The sequence below is a fragment of the Patella vulgata genome, chromosome 6, assembly GCF_932274485.2.
Source record: "Patella vulgata chromosome 6, xgPatVulg1.2, whole genome shotgun sequence".
Classification (NCBI taxonomy): Eukaryota; Metazoa; Mollusca; class Gastropoda; family Patellidae; genus Patella; species Patella vulgata.
In genome coordinates, this window is record NC_065884.2 from 39,226,541 (window position 1) to 39,249,274 (window position 22,734).

At 35.7% G+C, this 22,734-nt stretch overlaps 1 protein-coding gene across 3 annotated transcripts in view; it reads right to left on the reverse strand.

The window, feature by feature from the left end:
- The window catches only part of LOC126825405 (myosin light chain kinase, smooth muscle), a 103,720-nt gene that overhangs the window by 57,948 nt on the left and 23,038 nt on the right, over positions 1-22,734 (reverse strand). The window contains exon 1 of one of the 3 annotated variants that reach the window (XM_050555069.2): positions 16,093-16,156. The exons of 1 other annotated variant lie outside the window; for it this stretch is intronic. In XM_050555069.2, coding sequence (XP_050411026.2) covers positions 16,093-16,142 — 50 coding nt within the window. In that variant the 5' untranslated portion in view covers positions 16,143-16,156. Of the gene's footprint in view, positions 1-5,510; positions 5,651-16,092; positions 16,157-22,734 lie in introns of those variants that run through there. One more of the 3 variants, XM_050555068.2, reaches the window with a different exon arrangement.

Genomic DNA, 22,734 nt, shown 5'->3' on the forward strand with positions numbered 1-22,734 from the left:
GCACATCGTTATGTATATGAAATGATTGACAGTATGTGTCATGTCAATCTAAACTGATATACATTTCTAGCTTTGATTCATTGGTTAAATTGAAATGAACTGCAAAGAATATAAATAACCTGTTGTTGTTGTTGTTCTTTGTGATTAATGTCCGCTGCCACCGAAGGTGATATCGCAGAGAAGTTGTCTTTATTTTCATCTTAGCGCACGCGCAGGGGTCTTTCGTGTGGGAGAAAACCGGAGTAAACCCACGAGATTGAGAAGGCGCCCCTATCTCCAAGCCACATAACAGGCCCGACGGTGTGCATAAATTGGCCGCAAGTACTCTTTTCTCCAGGTTATTGCACACAAGTAACTATTCGGTTAGATACAGTGACGTAACTGGAAGAGACTCGATTTTTATATAGAAGTGAGACTTCTAGAAGTAGAACGTAGACTTTAGTTCAACCTCCAATCTGGTTAAAACACAGATCCTATTTCGTTTCGTATTTATAGTTCAAAATTTCGTTTTACTTGTCTTTACTACACTTGGATCTGGAAGAGTTGTTATTTAACTCGTGTTCTGAATGGTGTCAGGGATAAGCCAATGAAACGGTCTGTCACGGCGAGCTTTAGACGTGTTTTGCACGGAACTGTGGGTAATCCACTAGTAACATCAATGCTGATTGGTTAATCAAATGTCTGACATCATAGGGTCATAAGTCGGTCTTCTGACCCCTTACGTGACCTATCGCTATAACTTGTCAGATCTTCATGTAGTGTAGGCCATCGAAAGTATATAAAAACGAAACGAAATATAGATCTGTATTTTAATCAGATTGGTTCAACCTCTGGCCGTGACCAGCCGTACCATTAAATAGAGCACGGTCGAGATAGTTCAAAAATGGCTGAAATGACTGACACGTGTGTAGATTTGTCTGAAAAATATCATAAAATTGCCAATTGCCAGTGCGTTATTTACACCATGGACCGAAGTTAGAGATATATAGGCCCACGACAAGAAACCTTGTAAAATAATCCTTGTTACCAGTTCACCCGAATGGAGTCAGCTTTGTAAGAAAATGTTTTAAAAGCATTTCTTCATCCACATCGTCAAAATATAGTTTTAAAGATAGATTGCCAGGCAACAAAACATACGTCCACAGCAGCTAAATCGTCCGAGCAGTCGACAAGGGTTGTCGCATATTTATTCTTTTGTAGGTAATTAGGGGAATTTAATAGAAAATTTCATACAGATGACATTATAATTTTCGTCGTTTGAGGGCTCACAAGGTTCTAAAGATAGGTTGCCAGGCAACAAAACATACGCCCACAGCAGCTAAATCGTCCGAGCGGTCGTCAAGGGTTGTCGCATATTTATTCCTTTGTAGGTAATTGGGAGCCTTTACAAGACAGTTCCATACAGATCAGATTATAAATTTTGTCGTTTGAGGGTTTACAAGGTTCTACAAACTGAAACAAGGGTCTTAACTCTGGAAGTAATCTACAGAAATTGTTGAAATTTGACAGGCTTTTTCGTTTTACTAATTTAAATAATGCATATAAATTTCATACAGATCACATTTGTCATTCAAACGTTCACAATCGCTATAACTCTAGAAATTATTGATGGAAATTGCTGAAATTCAATAGACCTGTTTCACAAATTTAAATGATGCATATAAATTTCATACATATCGGATGATAACTATTATCAATCGAGCATTAACAAGGTTTAACAAAGTGAAACAAGAGCAATAACTCTAGAAGTAATTATTGTAAATTGCTGAAATTCAATAGGCTTTTTCGTTTCACTAATTTAAATCATGCATATAAATTTCACAAAGATCGGGTGATAACTTTTTGCGTTAGAGCGTTCACAAGGATCAATAAAGTGAAACAAGGGTCATAACTCTAGACGTAATAAACGGAAATTGCTGAAATTCAATAGGCTTCTTCGTTTCAGTAACCTAAATAATGCATATAAATTTAAGAAAGATCGGATGATAACTTTTGATGTTAGAGCGTTCACAAGGATCAATAAAGTGAAACAAGGGCAATAACTCTAGACGTAATAAATAGGAATTGCTGAAATTCAATAGGCTTCTTCGTTTCAGCAATCTAAATAATGCATATAAATTTCAGAAAGATCGGATGATAACTTTTGACGTGAGAGCGTTCACAAGGATCAATAAAGTGAAACAAGGGCCATAACTCTAGAAGTAATAAACGGGAATTGCTGAAATTCAATAGGCTTCTTCGGTTCAGCAATCTAAATAATGCATATAAATTTCAGAAAGATTGGATGATAACCTTTGACGTGAGGGCGTTCACAAGGATCAATAAAGTGAAACAAGGGCCATAACTCTAGGAGTAATAAATGGAAATTGCCGAAATTCAATAGGCTTCTTCGATTCAGTAACTTAAATAATGCATATAAATTTCAGAAAGATCGGATGATAACTTTTGACGTTAGAGCGTTCACAAGGATCAATAAAGTGAAACAAGGGCTATAACTCTAGACGTAATAAACAGGAATTGCTGAAATTCAATAGGCTTCTTCGTTTCAGCTATCTAAATAATGCATAGAATTTTCAGAAAGATCGGATGATAACTTTTGACGTGAGAGCGTTCACAAGGATCAATAAAGTGAAACAAGGGCCATAACTCTAGACGTAATAAACGGAAATTGCCGAAATTCAATAGGCTTCTTCGTTTCAGTAATCTTAATAATGCATATATCTTTCATAAAGATCGAATGATAACTTTTGGCGTTAGAGCGTTCACAAGGTTCAATAAAGTGAAACAAGGGCCATAACTCTAGACGTAATAAACGGAAATTGCCGAAATTCAATAGGCTTCTTCGTTTCAGTAATCTTAATAATGCATATATCTTTCATAAAGATCGAATGATAACTTTTGGCGTTAGAGCGTTCACAAGGTTCAATAAAGTGAAACAAGGGCCATAACTCTAGACGTAATAAATGGAAATTGCTGAAATTCAATAGGATTCTTCGTTTCACTAATTTAAATAATGCATGTAAATTTCAGAAAGATCGGATGATAACTTTTGCCGTTAGAGCGTTCACAAGAAATTGTGGACGATGGGCGGACGGACCGTCGGACGGACGGACGGGGGCGACGGCAATATACGTCCACATTTCAATGTGGGCGTATAAAAACTAAAACAAGGGCCATAACTCTGGAAGTAATTTACAGAAATTGTTGAAATTCGATAGGCTTTTTCGTTTTACTAATTCAAATAATGCATATGAATTTCATACAGATCGGATGATAACTTTTGTCGTTCGAACGTTCACAAGGTTCAACAATGTAAAACAAGGGCCATAACTCTAGAAGTAATTGACGGAAATTGCTGACATTCAATAGGCTTCTTCATTTCACTAATTTAAATGATGCATATGAATTTCATACAGATTAAGTGATAACTTTTGTCGTTCAAGCGTTCACAAGATTCAACAAAGCTAAACAAGGGCCATAACTCTAGATGTAATCAACAGAAATTTGCTGAAACTCCATAGGCTTGTTCGTTTTTCTAATTTAAACGATACATATAAATTTCATACAGATTAGATAATAACCTTTGTCGTTAGAGCATTCACAAGGTACAACAAAGTGAAACAAGGGCCATAACTCACGGCGTAATTAACGAAAATTGCTGAAATTTAATAGGCTTCTTCGTTGCACTAATATAAATGATGCATATCAATGTCAAACAGATCGGATGATAAATGTTGTCAATAGGCTTCTTTGTTTTACTAATTTAAATGGTGCATATAAATTTCATACAGATAGGATAATAACTTTTGTCGTTAGAGCATTCACAAAGTACAACAAAGTGAAACAAGGGCCATAACTCACGGCGTAATTAACGGAAATTGCTGAAATTCAATAGGATTCTTCGTTTCACTAATTTGAATGATGCATATCAATTTCAAACAGATCGGATGATAACCGTTGTCATTAGAGCGTTCACAACATTCAACAAAGTGAAACAAGGGCCATAACTCTAGATGTAATTAACAGAAATTGCTGAAATTCAATAGGCTTCTTTGTTTTACTAATTTAAATAATATATATAAATTTCATACAGATCGGTTGATAACTTTTGTCGTTAGAGCGTTCACAAGGTGCAACAAAGTGAAACAAGGGCCATAACTCCAGAAGAAATTAACGGAAGTTATTGAAATTAAATAGACTTCTTCATCTCACTAATGCAAACAACATATATCAATTTCAACACAATCAGATGATAAATGTAGTCTGTAGAGTGTTCACAAGAAATTGTGGACGATGGACGGACGGACGGACGGACGGCAATATACGACCACATTTCCATGTGAGTGTATAAAAATGAGTAAATAGCAGAAAATATAGCACACGAAACAACTGACATGGGCGCCGCCATAGCCAATGGTCCGGGCCATTTGCGTTCAGGTGCTGGTTCAGACTGTAGTCGCGACCAGAGTTTATATCCGAAGGTCGCCCTGGGTATTATATGTTTTTACACTATTTGCGTAAAGGGGAGCGTCCATTTGAACATTGAATTTGAACTCAGCCGTAATGGTGTAACTGTACGTATATTTGAGCGGTTTTTACAATCAATAAAAATTGTGACCTCTGGGGGGGGGGGGGCACAAGCTAAAAGTGTGATTTTTCGTACAATTAGGGGCCATAATCCAAGAAGTTACGGTCCGATATGCGCCAATATCGACAGGAACCGAGATCTTTGGCTTATAAACATACATTGTAAATTTCATCAAAATCGGATAAAAATTCTGACCTCTAAAGTGTACACAACCTTGGTATTATTATACATATATTTGTCAGCATCACAGGAAATAACCATCGTCTGCAGTGCTTTCATGGTAAGGATTAAAAAAAACAACAACAAAAATTCGATGCTGAGTAATTCTACTAGTCAGACATCGCTTAGAAAGCGTCTCCGACGATCTAGACCCCGGGAGCTTTAGGGGCCTTGGCGGCCCATGGAACCTCGCCTAAAGTCCTATTTCATGTGATCCCCATGCAACTAGCAGATGGAGTCCACGGTCCGACTATGCTCACATCGCTTTTTGCGCAACTGAGATTTTTGTGTCCCCCCGGGGCCTAGGCCCCTCCGTGCCCCCGTGGTGAAGCCGGCGGTGTCTGGAGTGGACGTTAAGCCCTATCTTCACAGGTTATCTTTCACCTGTTGGTTTACTTTCAGTATCAACAGATATTACGGATGATTTTTAAACTGCCACCTTTTTATAAATAATTTTAGATTGGTTTATACATTGAAGAAACATACGAAATACCCCTGCTACCATATACTCTGTGTTCTCCATGATGTCAACCCCATTATACTTGCTATACTTTGGACGAATGGCCTAATTAAATACAGGCACTGCATCATGTGTTCAACATTTACAAACAAAAGCAGCTAAAGAACGTAACCTGTACCACTTCTTACTACATATCCTAGATATATAGTAATATTTACTGAATTCAAACTTCAAAGGTCCTACCTGGGTAAAATGTTTGAATATCTTTCAGTTAAAGAACCCATTGGAATCATTCACTCAGTCTGTACTTAACATTTAGACGTCTTATTTTCTTTTAACAAATCTCTATCTACCCCAAGTGAACTTTGAACCCGGCAATTAAAACTATTCCGATCAACACAGCCACAGGAGACGTAGTAAATAAACCTAACAGCTCGTGAAATGGAATTTCTACGTGAACAAGCTCGCGCGCTTCACATATGCTGTTGGGAAACGTTGCTTATCTTTGATCCTGGAGGTGAATGAAAGTAAAAGAGGTCAAATGGGAGGCGTCAGCTGTTATCAAAGTCAGAAACGCGTTCAAGAAATAAACAAAATGGGCTTTGGTGCCAGAGAAGCATACCAGAAACCTCGAAAACCACTTGATATTCTTTAATCTGGTTTACTGGAATGAAGAATCTATCAGGACATTAGATAATAATAACCTATCCTGTTCACTCTTTTCAAATATTTGATCTAGTTTTTGTTATCTTCCTATTCAGTCCTACACACAAACCAGGTTTTGGCAAAATCCAGCCTGACAAAGGCTATCTTTTGTTTAACTGTCGTTAATAATTAAGCAGCCATACAAGGTGAATATCTGATACCATGTCCCCTTCTCGTGTTTACAGGAATTTCAACTGTGTGACCTCATAAATGCTGACTGGGTTCTTATGCAGTAAAATAAGTTATTTATACTTAGGTCAAAATTTTATTTAACAACATTAACAATACAGAGAAGAATACCATTCAGGTACAGTTAAGTATATCTTCGAAAAGTAAACAAGATTAATTGCATATTAAGTATCTTAATATGAACATCCAGTTGATTGATCAACACTGTTATTATTGAAATATTACAGAAGTACTAGTACATGCATTTATCATATCAACTTACAATAAATATGCATGTAAAAAGGCCCCCAAAATGTTGCAGGCTATTACATTTTTAAACTAAATATTTATTTCTGTGTTAGGAATAAGATTAAATGATAATGATTTTGGATTATTGTAACACGGGTTTTAATGCATTCCAAAATAGATACCTTTCTTTCCATGTACATCCATGAAACCACAGAAAGAAATACTAATTCACTTCATTTCACAATAGGTAAAAAAATCTTAGATATTGAAATTAATTTACTAATACATGCAGACATAATACATTTTTATACGCCCACATTGAAATGTGGTCGTATATTGTCGTCGCCCCCGCCCGTCCGTCAGTCCCTCGGTCCGGCGTCCACAATTGCTTGTGGGCCCTCTAGAGGCTAAAGTTAATATCCGATTGACTTTAAATTTATACGTCATAAGACGAAGACGCCTATTGATTTTCAGCGATTTTCGATAATTACTGCCATAGTTATGGCCCTTGATCACTCTGAAAAATCTTGTGGACGCTCTAGAGGCTAAAGTTAATATCCGATTGACTTTAAATTTATACACAGTATTTAAGGTCATGAGACGAAGAAGCCTATTGATTTCCGATAATTACTGCCAGAGTTATGGCCCTTGATCACTTTGAAAAAACTTGTGACGCTCTAGAGGTAATTATTTCCGATAATTACTGCCTACTGCCAGAGTTATGGCCCTTTATCACTTTGACAAATCTTGTGGACGCTCTAGAGGCTAAAGTTAATATCCGATTGATTTTAAATTTATAAACAGTGTTTAAGGTCATGAGACGAAGAAGTCTCTAGAGGCTAAAGTAATCATCCGATTGACATCAGATTGATACACAGAGTTTAAGGTCTTGAGACGAACAAGTATATTGATTTTCAATGAATTTTTACGACGTGAACAGCTAAATGTTTCGTATATTAAACGTTAACGTTGTTACTCTTAATCAGATTTTAATGTATTATAAATATTTCATTACCGAAAAAAGTAAAAAATATGCGACAACTCTTGTTGACTGCACGGACGATTTAGCTGCTGTGGGCGTATGTTTCGTTTCCAGGCAATCTATCTTTAATGTGGTAAGAAACCATATTACTGAATTATAAGTCAGTTATATCTCACCCCCCACCTCCTTGTAGAAAAAAAACCAAGAATCAATCACTTTAAAAAAAATGTCAGCAATTAGCTGGTACACTGTAAAAAATATCTGGGTTTTTTTTTTGGGGGGGGGGGGGTCGGAGCAATATTTTTGTTTTTAAACAGCAAAAAACTTTTTAATTACACGAATATTTGTTATGTAACAAAAAATATTTGTATAAATACAAAACCTTCTGTGGATTTGGTAGATTTTCTGGGGTTTTACAAGAAATCTGTTTTAGAACAGATATTTTATCATTTCACTGACAAAATGTGTACACTTTGCAAAATGAGAGACGACTCTGTTGTAAGATCAGAGGTAATCGGTAAATGAAAGACTTTTTCGGGTTTTTAACGTATTATTCTGTAGCCGATTAAACAACCTATGCGCATTACGTCGCGCACAGGTGCCATTTTGGTGTTTCGAGATTGTTCTGACTGAAGTCGTGGAAAGTCAAAGTGTCACAAAACAGTGAAAGCCAGCTATTAACTTAAATTCTTTAAGTAAGTAGATTTATTAGAGAACCGCGGAAGAACTAGAAGAATGTATATATTCAAGTAAGACTTGTGGTCGACAGTGTCAAAATATTCGAATTTACTGTTACGATCAGTCATTTCATAGAAACCGAGTGAATGTCAAGTTCCAATGCCAAATACCGAACTGTTTGAAGAGCTGCATTAATTACAAGTCGTTGCAAACAAATATTTCGAGATATCACAAAGATGAACGATCGATGGTAACTTCAAAATCAGATGTAATTAATACTAACATTGAATTAATCCTACAGTGCACTATAGGCGATCGTAACAAAATATTTAACAATCGGTCTGTATTGATTGATCATTTTAAAAAAAAACACATTTTGGAAGGCAATGAAATAGCGTGCCCCTATAATGAATGCAAAACCTCTTTTAAAGTGAAGTCCTCTTCTTCGTCCCATTTAAGTAGAAAACATACAAATACCAGAACTGAACAGTCTTCTCATGAGTATGTTCCTGTAAGTAATACTAATAGTACCGGTATGTGTAGGCCTACTGGAGAGGAAGTTTCTGTAGAACATTCAGATTCAGATTGTAATGAAATATCGTTGAACCAGATGTTCAAAGACCCTTGTGTAGATAATGAAATTATTTCTTCGAATATATCGGATGATTTTGAAAATGATTTTCTGAAGCTTCAAGCAAAATATTTGGTTCCGCAGTCTACGATACAGTTCATAAGTAATGAGATAGGATTATTGTATTCAACAGGATATATCTTAATGCATAAAAAGCTTAAAAATCTTTGGAAGATGCAGGATTGGATCAAAGTGTTGTTGGGCAAATTTTATTTGAAATGCAAAAAGATGATTTGTTTTCGAACTTATCTAATTCACAAGATGACCCATTCAGCATCACTCATAAAAGGAACATATATTATAGGTCAAAATTCAGGCATGTATCTCCAGTGAAATTTGAAATTGGTCGAAATAGTTCTTGACCTAAATACGGATATTATATCCCCATTGAGGAGACGATAGGAAGTCTTTTTCATGACGAATCAGTTCTTCATCAGTACCGAATTCCAATAATCAGAAAAAGAAATGAATTTCATGATGTACATGATGACTTTTTAATGAAAAAAAATGAATTTTTAAACAATCCTGCCAATATTAAACTATTATTGTATCAGCATGAGTTCGAAATTGTGAACCCAATTGGAACTGCGAAAACAAAACACAAGATGGTCGGAGTGTATTTTACACTTGGAAATCTGTACCCTTGGCAAAGATCCAAAATTGACACTATAGAGTTGTGTTTACTCTGTCATGAAAAAGCTTTTAACAGAATTTGGGGCATCAGCAGTTTTCAAGCTGTTTTTGATGACTGGAAAAGATTTGAAAGTCTGGGATTTCCTAATATTAATGGGGTAGAAGGAAGACTAAAAGGAACTGTTGCTTTATTATTAGGGGACAATCTTGGCTCACATGCAATTGGGGGGCTTGTTGAAAATTTAACGGGCGAATTTTCGTGTCGGTACTGTCTTTATTCTGAAAAGATGCCATAAATGAACCTAAAGAATCACGATCCAAAAAAAATCATGAGCAAATAATAAAATACATGACATAATCCCGAACTCTCATTATATAAAGGTGTCAAATATGACTCTGAATTTAACCAGTTAACACATGTCCATGTAGTATCATCTATCATGCCTTCCTCCATGCCCTGCACATGACTTGTTTGAAGGTGTAATTTCATATGACTTACAATTAATTATAGATTATTTCATAAATCAAAAATGGTTAAATTCTTATGGTCAAGTTAATCAGTTAATAAGAGACTTTTGTTTTTTTACTTAATGTCAAGGACAAGCCCTCCCCTCTGAAAGCAAAAATATCGAAGATGCCAGGAAATGGCATGAAAATGTGGTGTTTGTTGAGAATGTTTTAACTTATCTTTGGGATTCTTGTTAAAAACATAGACGATGCTGCCTGGAAATTGCTTATTTATTTGAAAGAATTAATACGGTTAATATGTGCCCCTGCATTAAGTTACGGACAGATTAATTACCTGGAGGAAATAATTTCATCTTACATACAAGAGCGCATTAATTTGTTTCCTGACTTAAAGTTGAAACCAAAGCATCATTATATTATGCATTATCCACAGTTAACATTAAGATATGGTCCTCTCATACGTGTATGGAACATGCGAATGGAGTTCAAACACTCATATTTTAAGCGATATATCCGCAGGTTTCAAAATTTTAAAATTGTTGGTCATACCCTTGCAGAACAACATCAATATTTACAATCATTTTGTTCCTGTGACTTTTTGTTTGATAATGATATGATTTTGGGTGACACATCCATGTTTACTTTGGATGAGTTTGATGTTCCAGTTCAGAAATGCATACGTGCAAGTAAAATAAACATTGATAAATGCTTTACCTGTGATTGTGTAATATTTCGCAATATTACATACTCAAAGGATTGTCACCTTCTGTTATTGGATAATTCAGAAATATTTCAAATTAGAAAAGTGATAATGTTTCTTGTGAAAGATGGTAAACCCTATTGTGTTGTCCAGTTGTTTGAACTTATTTATATACCCTCATATGGCATTCACAGACTAAAGAAATTAGATTCAGGCTTCAGACTTTTACCATTCACAGATCAGATTTTTGATTTTTATGAACTGCCTGTGTACCACAGCATAGTATACCAAACGGAATGTAAATTACTGCTTTAAAGTAGCTGCCTCTATGTAATTTAAACTTCTTTGTTGTAAAAATAGGTTATTCTTTAGAATATATAAGTGAGACAATTCTAATTGCCCTCATGTTAAAATACATGTAGGTACCCCCTTTTACAAGTTAAAAAGATCTTGTGTGACAGTGCCTCCTGAAAATCCCCAAAGTGAACCAGATCATAATGTTCTTTTAAAAAATGTATGCTACTGTAGGCACTTTGAATGAAGATAACCGTAAATTAATGACTGAAATGATGAATCGAACATACACAGAACAACGTCAAAATACTGAAAAAGACATGAATATGGCAGCACTTAAGGATATGTGGCCATATTTATTTGAGGAAGATTTCTTTCTATCCAATTTTTATAAATTAACAAATGCGATAGATATTACTCAAGCTTTTAGTCCAGATGGCAACCTATCTTTATGAACTGCCTGTGTACCACTTCATGGATATGCATTGCGTTTCACTTAAGCATAGTATACCAAACAGAATGTAAATTACTGCTTTAAAGTAGCTGCCTTTATGAAATTTCAACTTCTTTGTTGTAAAAATAAGATTTTCCTTAGAATGTAAGTGAGACAATTTTAATTGCCCTCATGTAATTTGTGGCTGAAATGATGAATCGAACATACACAGAACGACGTCAAAATGTTGAATGAAAAAGACATGAATATGGCAGCACTTAAGGATATGTGGCCATATTTGTTTGAGGAAGATTTCTTTCTATTCAATTTTTATAAACTCACAAGCATAGTATATCAAACAGAATGTAAATTACTACTTTAAAATAGCTGCCTTTATGTTATTTCAACTTCTTTGGCCGTCCCTCATACGCAAATAGTGTAAAAAAAAATATGGTATATCAAGGTTGTGGACTCTCTAAAGTCACAATTTTTTATGAAACTTTAAATTTATGTTTATATCTCAAAGATCTTTGTTCCTTTCTTTAATCGCGCACATCCAAACATAACTTCCTGGATTATGACCCCTGATAATTCGAAACGCATTTTTAGCTTGTGGACCAGCTAGAAGTCACAATTGGTATTCAATTTTAAAAGATAGGTTGTCAGGCAACAAAACATACGCCCACAGCAGCTAAATCGTCCGGGCAGTCGACAAGGGTTGTCACATATTTATTCTTTTGTAGGTAATTAGGGGAATTTAATAGACAATTTCATGCAGATGACATTATAATTTTCGTCGTTTGAGGGTTCACAAGGTTCTAAAAACTAAAACAAGGGCCGTAACTCTGGAAGTAATCTACAGAAATTGTTGAGATTCGACAGGCTTTTTCGTTTTACTAATTCAAATAATGCATATAAATTTCATACAGATCGGATGATAACTTTTGTCGTCCGAACGTTCACAAAGTTCAACAAAGTAAATCAAGGGCCATAACTCTAGACGTAATTGACGGAAATTTCTGACATTCAATAGGCTTCTTCATTTCACTTATTTAAATGATGCATATGAATTTCATACAGATTAGGTGATAACTTTTGTCGTTCAAGCGTTCACAAGATTCAACAAAGATAAACAAGGGCCATAACTCTAGATGTAATTAACGGAAATTTGCTGAAACTCAATAGGCTTGTTCGTTTTACTAATTTAAATGATACATATAAATTTCATACAGATCGGATCATAACTTTTGTCGTTAGAGCATTTACAAGGTACAACAAAGTGAAACAAGGGCTATAACTCACGACGTAATTAACGGAAATTGCTGAAATTCAATAGGATTCTTCGTTTCATTAATTTAGATGATGCATATCAATTTCAAACAGATCGGATGATAACTGTTGTCATTAGAGCATTCACAAGATTCAACAAAGTGAAACAAGGGCCATAACTCTAGATGTAATTAACGGAAATTGCTGAAATTCAATTGGCTTCTTTGTTTTACTAATCTAAATGATGCATATAAATTTCATACAGATCGGTTGGTAACTTTTGTCGTTAGAGCGTTCACAAGGTGCAACAAAGTGAAACAAGGGCCATAACTCCAGAAGAAATTAACGGAAGTTATTGAAATTAAATAGGTTTCTTTATCTCACTAATGCAAACAACATATATCAATTTCAAAACAATCAGATGATAAATGTAGTCTGTAGAGTGTTCACTAGAAATTGTGGACGGCGGACCGACGGACGAACCCATTTTAATCGTCCCCTGATTTCTTCGAAAGGTGGGGGACAATAAACAACACTATTCTTACAATATATGGGACTCTTCATTGATGAAATTTGGGAGAGATGTTACCATATTAACCTGTCAGCTAGAGTTGTGTCTTAATTACCACAGGTCTACATATGCGTGGCAAATGTAAAGATACCATAATCCTATAGATTAACTGTCATGCAAATAAACTTTTAGAAAGTCAAAGAGAGCGGTAAAATGTGTGTTTCTAAACCAGTTTACATTACTTTCATTTACATTGAATAATTAGGTTAAAGCACAGCTACATGATGAATACTATATCTTGTAGACATTTCTACATTTTATTTAGTTAAAGATACATTATGGGAGATTTTTATAAGGAGTTAGCCATTCTTGCTATAACAGTTCACAAATAGATGATGAAAGAAGAATATATTGAAAATTTCAGTCAAATTACTTTATTCTGAACATAGTTATCACCAGTGTAATTTTTATTAAAAATGGGATTGAATTCCATCTTCACCGATTCTTAGTATTGCCGATCGTTTGATTGACAGGCGTTAACTCCACCTACATAATCTCTGCTGTCATCATATCCGAATTTGTGTTTTACCTTTTTGGATTTATATAACAATTGGACAAAATGAGTGAGAGGGTAAATTTTCATTCTTACTTGTATTTTGGACATGCATTAAATCAATTGAATATAGGACATAATATTATAATACAATTATGATAAATCTATAGGTATACACCAGAGCCAGTGGCGCGTGCCTATTGGGGAAATAAAAATATTTTTATTGATATTATTAAGACAGAAGACCTGTCCGCCTGTATTAGTCATCACACGGTCTCCAGGATTTGTATAATTTGTCATTATCTGTGTTTAGTTTATTGCACTTTAAATAGTTTAGATGTCATTTTTTAAGGCATCGCCCAACAGCGGCCTCGCTTCGTACACTCTATCATTTAGCCTCGATCCGGGAGTATGACGTCAACGTAACGGTTAATCTCCGCTCACGACGCCATTTAAAATTAAATCAGTCAACGAAATCCCGTTTAAATCCAAGCTGAATCCAAGCCATCCGTGGGTCTACAGAGTTGATTTTGTGCTTGTTGTGTAAATAAAGATCTAATTTATAATTTCTATGACATCTGAAGCCTAAATAAAGACTTGCAATAATCAGTTTTAGCTCTTGCATAATGTATGTTTAAAATAACTAGATCTCTTTGTTTTGAGGAAAAAGTAAAATTATCGAGATATGTTTGGTGCGTTTTTTTGTTTTGTGGTCTGTTTAGAATTTGCGGTCTGTAGATAGACCCCAGGTAGTCAATAGACTACAGAGAGACCAGCTTCCGCATAATCTAATGGAGCTTGCCAGTCGGCAAACCTCGGAGGATTCCGTTAACCTACATCTAGCCTCAGCTGTACGACTATACGGCACCGGTTTACTTATTAGGAAAACTTGCCGCCATTAAAAAGAAGTTATCAAAATTCCGTCGTTCGAAGCGTGTGTAGAATTTTCAGTGCAAATTATGTTGTCCTTGAAGAATATCGGATAAACTTGAAAGAAAAACAGCTTCAGACTTTGAAATATTTGTATGATAAAATATTCTTCAAAGGCGTCGTCATGGTAATCCGGGAACTTGAAAGTAGTTCCAATGGCGGACTTCGTCATACAGCCGAGGCTAGATGTAGGGTACTGTAATCTGCTGAGATTTGCGGAGTGGGAGCTTGCACCATTAGTATTCGGATTGATACACATATCAACCTACACTGTGCTGGGATTTGTTGTGTGACATGATCAGTAGATAACTGTATGTACCGAATCTGGTGCACGAGCCTACCTAGGGAAATATAAAAGTTTCTCTATGTAGATAAAATACCAATCTTTATGATAAATTAGATAATAGACCAGGAGCCCAGGGGAGCCAACCTAGCTGAAAAGTGTACCCCACCACTAGAAATGTTTGTCAGAGTGTTTTGGTAATACCTGAACATGTGCGGTACGATTTTCATGTGGTACACTATAGTGCTAATCTAGCCTATTTGGGGGGCATGACATTTTGGGCGTGGAATACTACACCCACCACCAAATACCCGGCAGACTTATATTCTGATGATACCATATATGCATGCATTGATAGACCTACCATATAGAAGAAAATTGGTACACTTTTCAATTACGTTGACCCCCACCCCCACCCCTGGGCTCCCTCTCTATAAACCCGCAAGAAATATATTTTTTTTATTACGTCCATCTAATCAATATTCAAAATTGAAATATACTCTTAAGAAAAGGTAGAGGATATTCAGAAACAATACAAAACTGCGGAAATGCACTAGGGCCTACTGTTTTTATTAGAGGTAACCAGTGTATGTTAATAACAGGCCAATTGCCTACACATGAACATAAACAGTTCATATGGGCGACTTATCTGACGGCTCCCATTTCACTCGCAAAGAGATACACCTTCAAAAGTGAAAAAGGACGTTTTTGATTTTTGTCTTAATAATGAGTAATTGCTCCACCAATCCTCAGACATTCAGCAATTCGCCGTGGCATGCTCCTTATCAACCTCCAATCACGATTTGGGGCAATCTGACCCACTCCTCTTGCAGTGCCACGGCCAATTCTTGCAGTGATGTCGGTTGACGTTGACGTCGACGAACACGTCTCCCGATCAAATTAAACGTAACACACTAAAGCAAAGACACGCTAAACAGTAAATCTTATGCAAGAACCGATAGGAAAGCAAACATGGATAGATAAACCAGCACGCGGCAGTTTTCATCAACTCTTCCTTGAAGTGTCAAATTTGACAATGAACCCCTCCCACGTGTATGGCGCTATTGCGTGTCGCATGTACAGCTCAGCGGTTCTGTTGGGGCGACAAGTTCTTCATCTGTGAACATACTCTCAAAGCATGTCAAATTTCCATGCATGACTATTTATCATATCGCAACCTGCATAGGTATTTGCATTTCAATATCCCCTACTTTTTTTGAAGAGTATATATTCCACATTTCTTTACGTCACCCATCTGTCGATCATGGCTAAATTTTCTTTAAACTATTTTCCCCAAAAATGCAAATTTAAAAAAAAAAACATTATGTGCAAACTTACTGAAATAATCCACTGCGGAGATCCATTCCTATACAATACTCCAATACCATGAGATGAAACTATACACGGGAAATCGCACAAGAAGTGTAAATTTGCGCACATGCGTTTTTTCTTTATTCAACTAAGAATTATTACCTATGTAAAGATGAGCTAGAAAGTTATAAATGATGCCCAAGACATTATTCATTTGTTATTTCAATAACAATACACTACCCACGTCTTTTCATCTAGACACTACGGGTAGACTATACATGTCTCTACATATTTAACATGGTTCAGGGCAAGGACATCTTACTAACATTTTTAATATAATAATGATACTTGAAAAAAGAACGGCCTTTCTTATGACGCAAAATGTATGGACCCTATCAGGTGTAACCAAATATTTAATTTAGCATCTTATATATGTATAATACAATCAAAGAGCCTACTCTGTATATACACTAGAACATAGACACACCCTAATATATATTATACGTTCTATATCATGAGCTATTTAGCAAATACGAGTCTAAACAACGCCGCTTATTATACGCTTAAATTTTACCCATATAAACTCGAATTCAGCTAAAACAAAATGTGTTTTGCGAACTAAATTTTCTTAGACAAATCAGTAAATGATTAGACTTGATGTAAAACATATACGTGCTGTACCTTGGACACAAAATTTTCGTTCCGTTTTGCTTCTCGGTATGTCTTCTTCCTACTTCTATTTTAACAACCAGTCTTTATTAGCCCAGGCGGTGCAGAAAAGTAGGACCTTAAACCCCATTGCATTATTTCATTTTCTTATTTTAACAATGTGCCAACTCTATGGTGTCTGAAAGCATCCAATCAAACTGCCGTGCTTTCAGGTCTAACGCGAAAGTCGCCGTTAAGCCAGTGCGATAAAAAAAATATCACAAAAACAAATGCCGATGTAAATTGTATTTTACAAAATCCCCCCCCCCCCCCATTTGGATTTCTGACTGAAAAACCCCATTATAATTCATTATTTTAGAACCGGATTGATAATTTATGACGAATGCTACACGCAACTTACAACATGAATGGCATTCAAGAATACTTTTTGTATAAGGAGAAAAAGAGGAAAAACCCCATTTTCCCTAGCATTTACCATGTTAAAGGGGAAGACCAACGATTTTCAACAAGGTTTCCATAAATCTTAAATATCACTGGAAATGGCATTTCTGGGCTTCCAGTTTTCGAAATTTCTGGGGGAGGACATCCGAACCCTCCGCTGTCTCTAGATCTGCCCATGTTAAGAAAAGAAGTTCTGTAACTTATCGTAAACTAATCTGTAGAGAGCCACGGTGGATGAATGAGCAAGGCGCTGGCTCACTAATCAGGACATCGCGGGTTCGATCCCGATGCTGGTCGAGAAAGTTCCTTGTCAGCCTCCGCTAGCACCAGAGACTGAAGTCAGTAATGGCAGTTGCATATCCATGTCGGCCAATTTGGACGCACGCGAAAAATAAATGTTTAGATCCTAATGTACAATATTTAAAGGGGAAGACCAACGACTTTCAGCAAGGTTTCCATAAATCTTAAATATATATTGATAAATAATCCCCTCTGTAACACAAGCAAAAGAGTTTTTGTAAGTAAGAAATTAATTTTTAGTCAAACATTCAAGCAGACGAAATATCTCTCACTTGCAAGCTGTCAATTAAACCACGTGATGTAAACAATTAGCCATGTGGCGTGAATTGAGGCACATCGTACTGTTCAGTATGAGTGAACTTACGCGACGTGTTTATAATATCCTAATAAACAACCCATTTGATCAAATTTTTGGCCAAAGGACGACGCGTGAACACAATACAGGAGTAAACTTATGCCAAATCTGTATTCTTACTATAGAGCCGAGTGAGCGTGTTGAACCAACTATGTCACTTCCGGTTTGAATAAAAATTAATTTCTTACTTACAAAAACTTTTTTGCTTGTGTTACAGAGGGGATTATTTATCAATATATATTTAAGATCTATGGAAACCTTGTTGAAAATCGTTGGTCTTCCCCTTTAAGACCCGTGTTGAAAAAGGCCAGGCTTAAAATAGACACCGGATATACGTCGAGCGTAAAAGCTCCTATAGGATCAAACCCGCGATGTCCTGATTAGTGAGCCAGCGCCTTGCTCATTGATCCACCGTGGCTCTCTACAGATTAGTTTACGATAAGTCACAGAACTTCTTTTCTTAACATGGGCAGATCTAGAGACAGCGGAGGGTTCGGATGTCCTCCCCCAGAAATTTCGAAAACTGGAAGCCCGGAAATGGCATTTCCAGTGATATTTAAGATTTATGGAAACCTTGTTGAAAATCGTTGGTCTTCCCCTTTAACACGGTAAATGCTAGGGAAAATGGGTTTTTTCCTCTTTTTCTCCTTATACAATAAGTGTTCTTGAATGCCATTCATGTTGTAAGTTGCGTGTAGCATTCGTCATAAATTATCAATTTCAAACCGTGTCTCAATTATTTTTGTTTCGTTTTATTGACGATATACTGCGTTGTAGCAGACGATATATGGCAAGCTTGCAGTTGCACACGGTCCAGTTGATCGACCGCAGTACGCAAAAGCATTACAAAGATGCATTGCTGTATGAAGCCGATTTATATGTTTTGTTTTAATTTTACTGCAAACAATTAATAGATAACATCTGTTTGGTTGTAAAATGCCATGAAATAGAGCATAAGAGTAAATAATAGAATGGGTAATTAGAGATGGTAACCTGCGGTTCCACGAAAGAATTATTCAAGACGATATTAAAATTTAAGCACGACCGTTGCACATCTAATAAAAAAAGAGAACAAATAATAATCACGATGTATAGAATGCACCGAGTCCAGTTACATATTTTCATTCAACAGTTGATCTCTGAACCAAATACTGTATTAGAATTTGATAAAATGGACACAAATGTATCGTTCTTCTTCTTGGTTGCGGCAAGATAAACTGATTGGATTAAAATTTCACTGAGTGCCAAAAGCTGAGCCAAGACGATTTATGTGACTACAATTAACAGAAAAAACGGTTTTAAAAAATATTCACAGATTCAACTTGATCGTCGTTTTATTCTTTCTGTTATTCATATCTCATCAATCAAGAGGAAAATATATAAAAATGGCTGAAGATTTACCCCGTGCACCATCCAACTATTTTATCATTGGTTAGAGCCAACTAAACGCGGGGAAATTTACAATAGCTATTGGCTAACAGCACGCATACATAAACAATCTTATTTGCATATTGCATACTATTTTTTGTATTATTAGCTGGAATTATTTTCAAGTCGACAGCCTCAAACAAAGACCAACATAGTACCGTGTTTTGTGTCGAGTAGGGTAGCATGCAGTGCTATAGCAGACGATATATCAACCTCGCAAAGAACTGTCCAGTCGGCAGTTGAATGTAAATAGGATAGACCATTTAAATCTTTTGTGTTAATAGTCCCGTAATTAATATATAACACCTGTTTAACCGTAAAATGCGTAATAAACTTCACTTAATTCTAGTTCGGGCCATTGAGCACGGATCAGTCATCCACTTGTTTCCTCAATTGCAAACGGCCAATTACGGGTTTGGTAAATTTGCCGTATCTTTCCTATATCAAAGGTTTTGTAAATATCGCTTTCTGGCATCGGTCGGTAAACCTTACGCGTATATAGACATGGCGTTCAGTTCCATTTTATGTAAAAGAAGCTTACTGTACGACGTTTTTTTCACAAAAAAACACACACTGGCCTATGGGTTTCAGTCTACGAATAAGGCCAGTGTCTGCGCATGACCGAAAATGACGTCAAAATGGAAACCCGTAAAAGCTCCTATAGAGCCCAGTGAGCGTGTTAAACCAACTACGTCACTTCCGGTTTAATAAAAATTAATTTCTCGCTTACAAAAACTTTTTTGCTTGTGTTACAGATGGGGTTATTTATCAATATATATGTAAGATTTATGGAAACCTTGTTGAAAATCGTTCGTCTTCCACTTTAAGATACAATGAACATTTTAAAATCACTACACGACGTTGTTTACTCTATGGCCATAATGGTTTCGAGTGTCATTTGTAGTGAAATAAGAAAAACATATCCCACAAGACAATACGGAAGTGATTAAAAATGGCTGACTCACACTAGACAAAATAAGAATTATTACCTATGTAAAGATGAGCTAGAAAGTTATAAATGATGCCCAAGACATTATTCATTTGTTATTTCAATAACAATACACTACCCACGTCTTTTCATCTAGACACTACGGGTAGACTGTAACCAAATATTTAATTTAGCATCTTATATATGTATAATACAATCAAAGAGCCTACTCTGTATATACATTAAAACATAGACACACCCTAATATATATTATACGTTCTATATCATGAGCTATTTAGCAAATACGAGTCTAAACAACGCCGCTTATTATACGCTTAAATTTTACCCATATAAACTCGAATTCAGCTAAAACAAAATTTCTCGCTTACAAAAACTTTTTTGCTTGTGTTACAGAGGGGATTATTTATCAATATATATTTAAGATTTATGGAAACCTTGTTGAAAATCGTTGGTCTTCCCCTTTAAGACCCGTGTTGAAAAAGGCCAGGCTTAAAATAGACACCGGATATACGTCGTGCGTAAAAGCTCCTATAGGATCGAACCCGCGATGTCCTGATTAGTGAGCCAGCGCCTTGCTCATTGATCCACCGTGGCTCTCTACAGATTAGTTCACGATAAGTCACAGAAGACAAAATAATAATCAAAAAACTTGCGTGTAGCATGGCGCAAGCAGGGCAAACGTGTGTCGTTCAATATGGACTGCATGCGTATTTCACCGAACATAATTGATTAGAAATTACAGTACAAATTTTAAAAATTGGATGTAAATCCCTTTCTATACACTCATAGTACATTAATAGGTATTTTTCAACCCATTTTCATCTATTTTAAAGGAACCAAACCACTAACTCAATATTTTTCATAATAGTCGGAATTAGAAACACGAATTAGAATTCAATATTGATCTATTTCAATTAATATTGATGTTGTTATCTTGCCGTGAAAATATGAGATCCTAATATCCAATATTTAAGACACAATGAACATTTTATATTGAGTACACGAGTCGTGTATTCTAAGGATATAATGGTTTCTGGTGCCGTTTGAAATGAAAAAGGAAAACATATACCAAAAGACAACGCCGGGGTAATAAAAAGTAATAACTACAAAATAATAACAAAAAAAGACCCGCGTATAGAATGGACTAAGCAGGCCCAAAAGACAACGCGGGAGTAATTAAAAATAACCACAAAATAATAACAAAAAAAGACCCGCGTATAGAATGGACTAAGCTGGCGCAAACGACTGTCGTTTAATTAGGACTGTTCACGAATTTCACCGAACGTAATTGGTTAAAAATTACAATATATTTTTTTTAAAAAATGATTATAAATTACAATATTAAATTAAAAACAAAATTGATTATAAATCACTTCATAATCATTCATATACTAATGTCCAAAAGAAAGTACACACTGTGCATTTTGTGCTGCATCAACCAAAGTCGTTTTTCCATGGTATATGGTATTTGGGTAGAATGTCAATTTGTTTCACATTTTTATTTTGCTTAGAAATGTTGAGTTTGGACGCAAAAGTCAAACTCAGTAATGCTTTATCAAATGTTTTTAATCTAAACATAACTTAGTCATAGTTTTAGTGTGCATACTTTCTTTTGGACATCAGTATATTACATTAATATGTGCTTTTAGACAAAGGTTCCAAAGAATAGAGCCACACGCCCTTTAAGGTTCCAAAGAACAGAGTCATACGCCCTTTAATATTCATATTTCTTTGTTACACATACATAATTAGTCAATCTAGAATCACTAAGCTATAGTTGAACTGCAGATGCACAGAACATAATACCGTGGAAACTGGGTGAAGGATTCTGATTCTCTAGTTTTTAATTCGTGAAACAAAATTCGCCTCAATTATTAGATTCCTCGCCAACAGTAAGGGATCTTGTGGTATTAAGACTTATGCATTTATGGATCCAGGAAGTACAGCTAATTTTATAACCAAATCCTTAATGGACAAGTTAGGAGTATCTGGCCGGAAAGAAAGGATGACCCTGGAAACTATGGGCAAACCATTAGACATCGATACCCACTTTTGTAAGGGACTGGAAATTTGTAGTCTTGATGGATCGAATCCAGTAGAATTAGTCACAGTTGTCAGTAATGATAAAATCCCTGTTTCTAAATCGCACATTCCAACTCAGATAGATCTTAAAAACTGGTCACACTTGGATCAAGTTTATTTGCCACAAATTGAAGCAGATATTGGAATGCTAATAGGAAATGGAACACCAGGTGCTTACACACCCATTGAAGTTATTACTGGTCCTTCCAAAGATTGTCCGCATGCTGTTAAAACTGGTTTAGGATGGGTCGTCTGGAATATTGTCCGATGCAGCACAGGTCAAAACCAAGAGATCTGTAATTTTGCTATTGAAAGAGACAAGGATCGAATGGTTGTATCAAAAATTGTAGAATCCCCAAACTTTGAAGATTTGTTTAGAAAATACATTAATACTGATTTCCCTGAGAAAACTATTGATGATAAAAGAGAGCCTTCACTGGAAGAT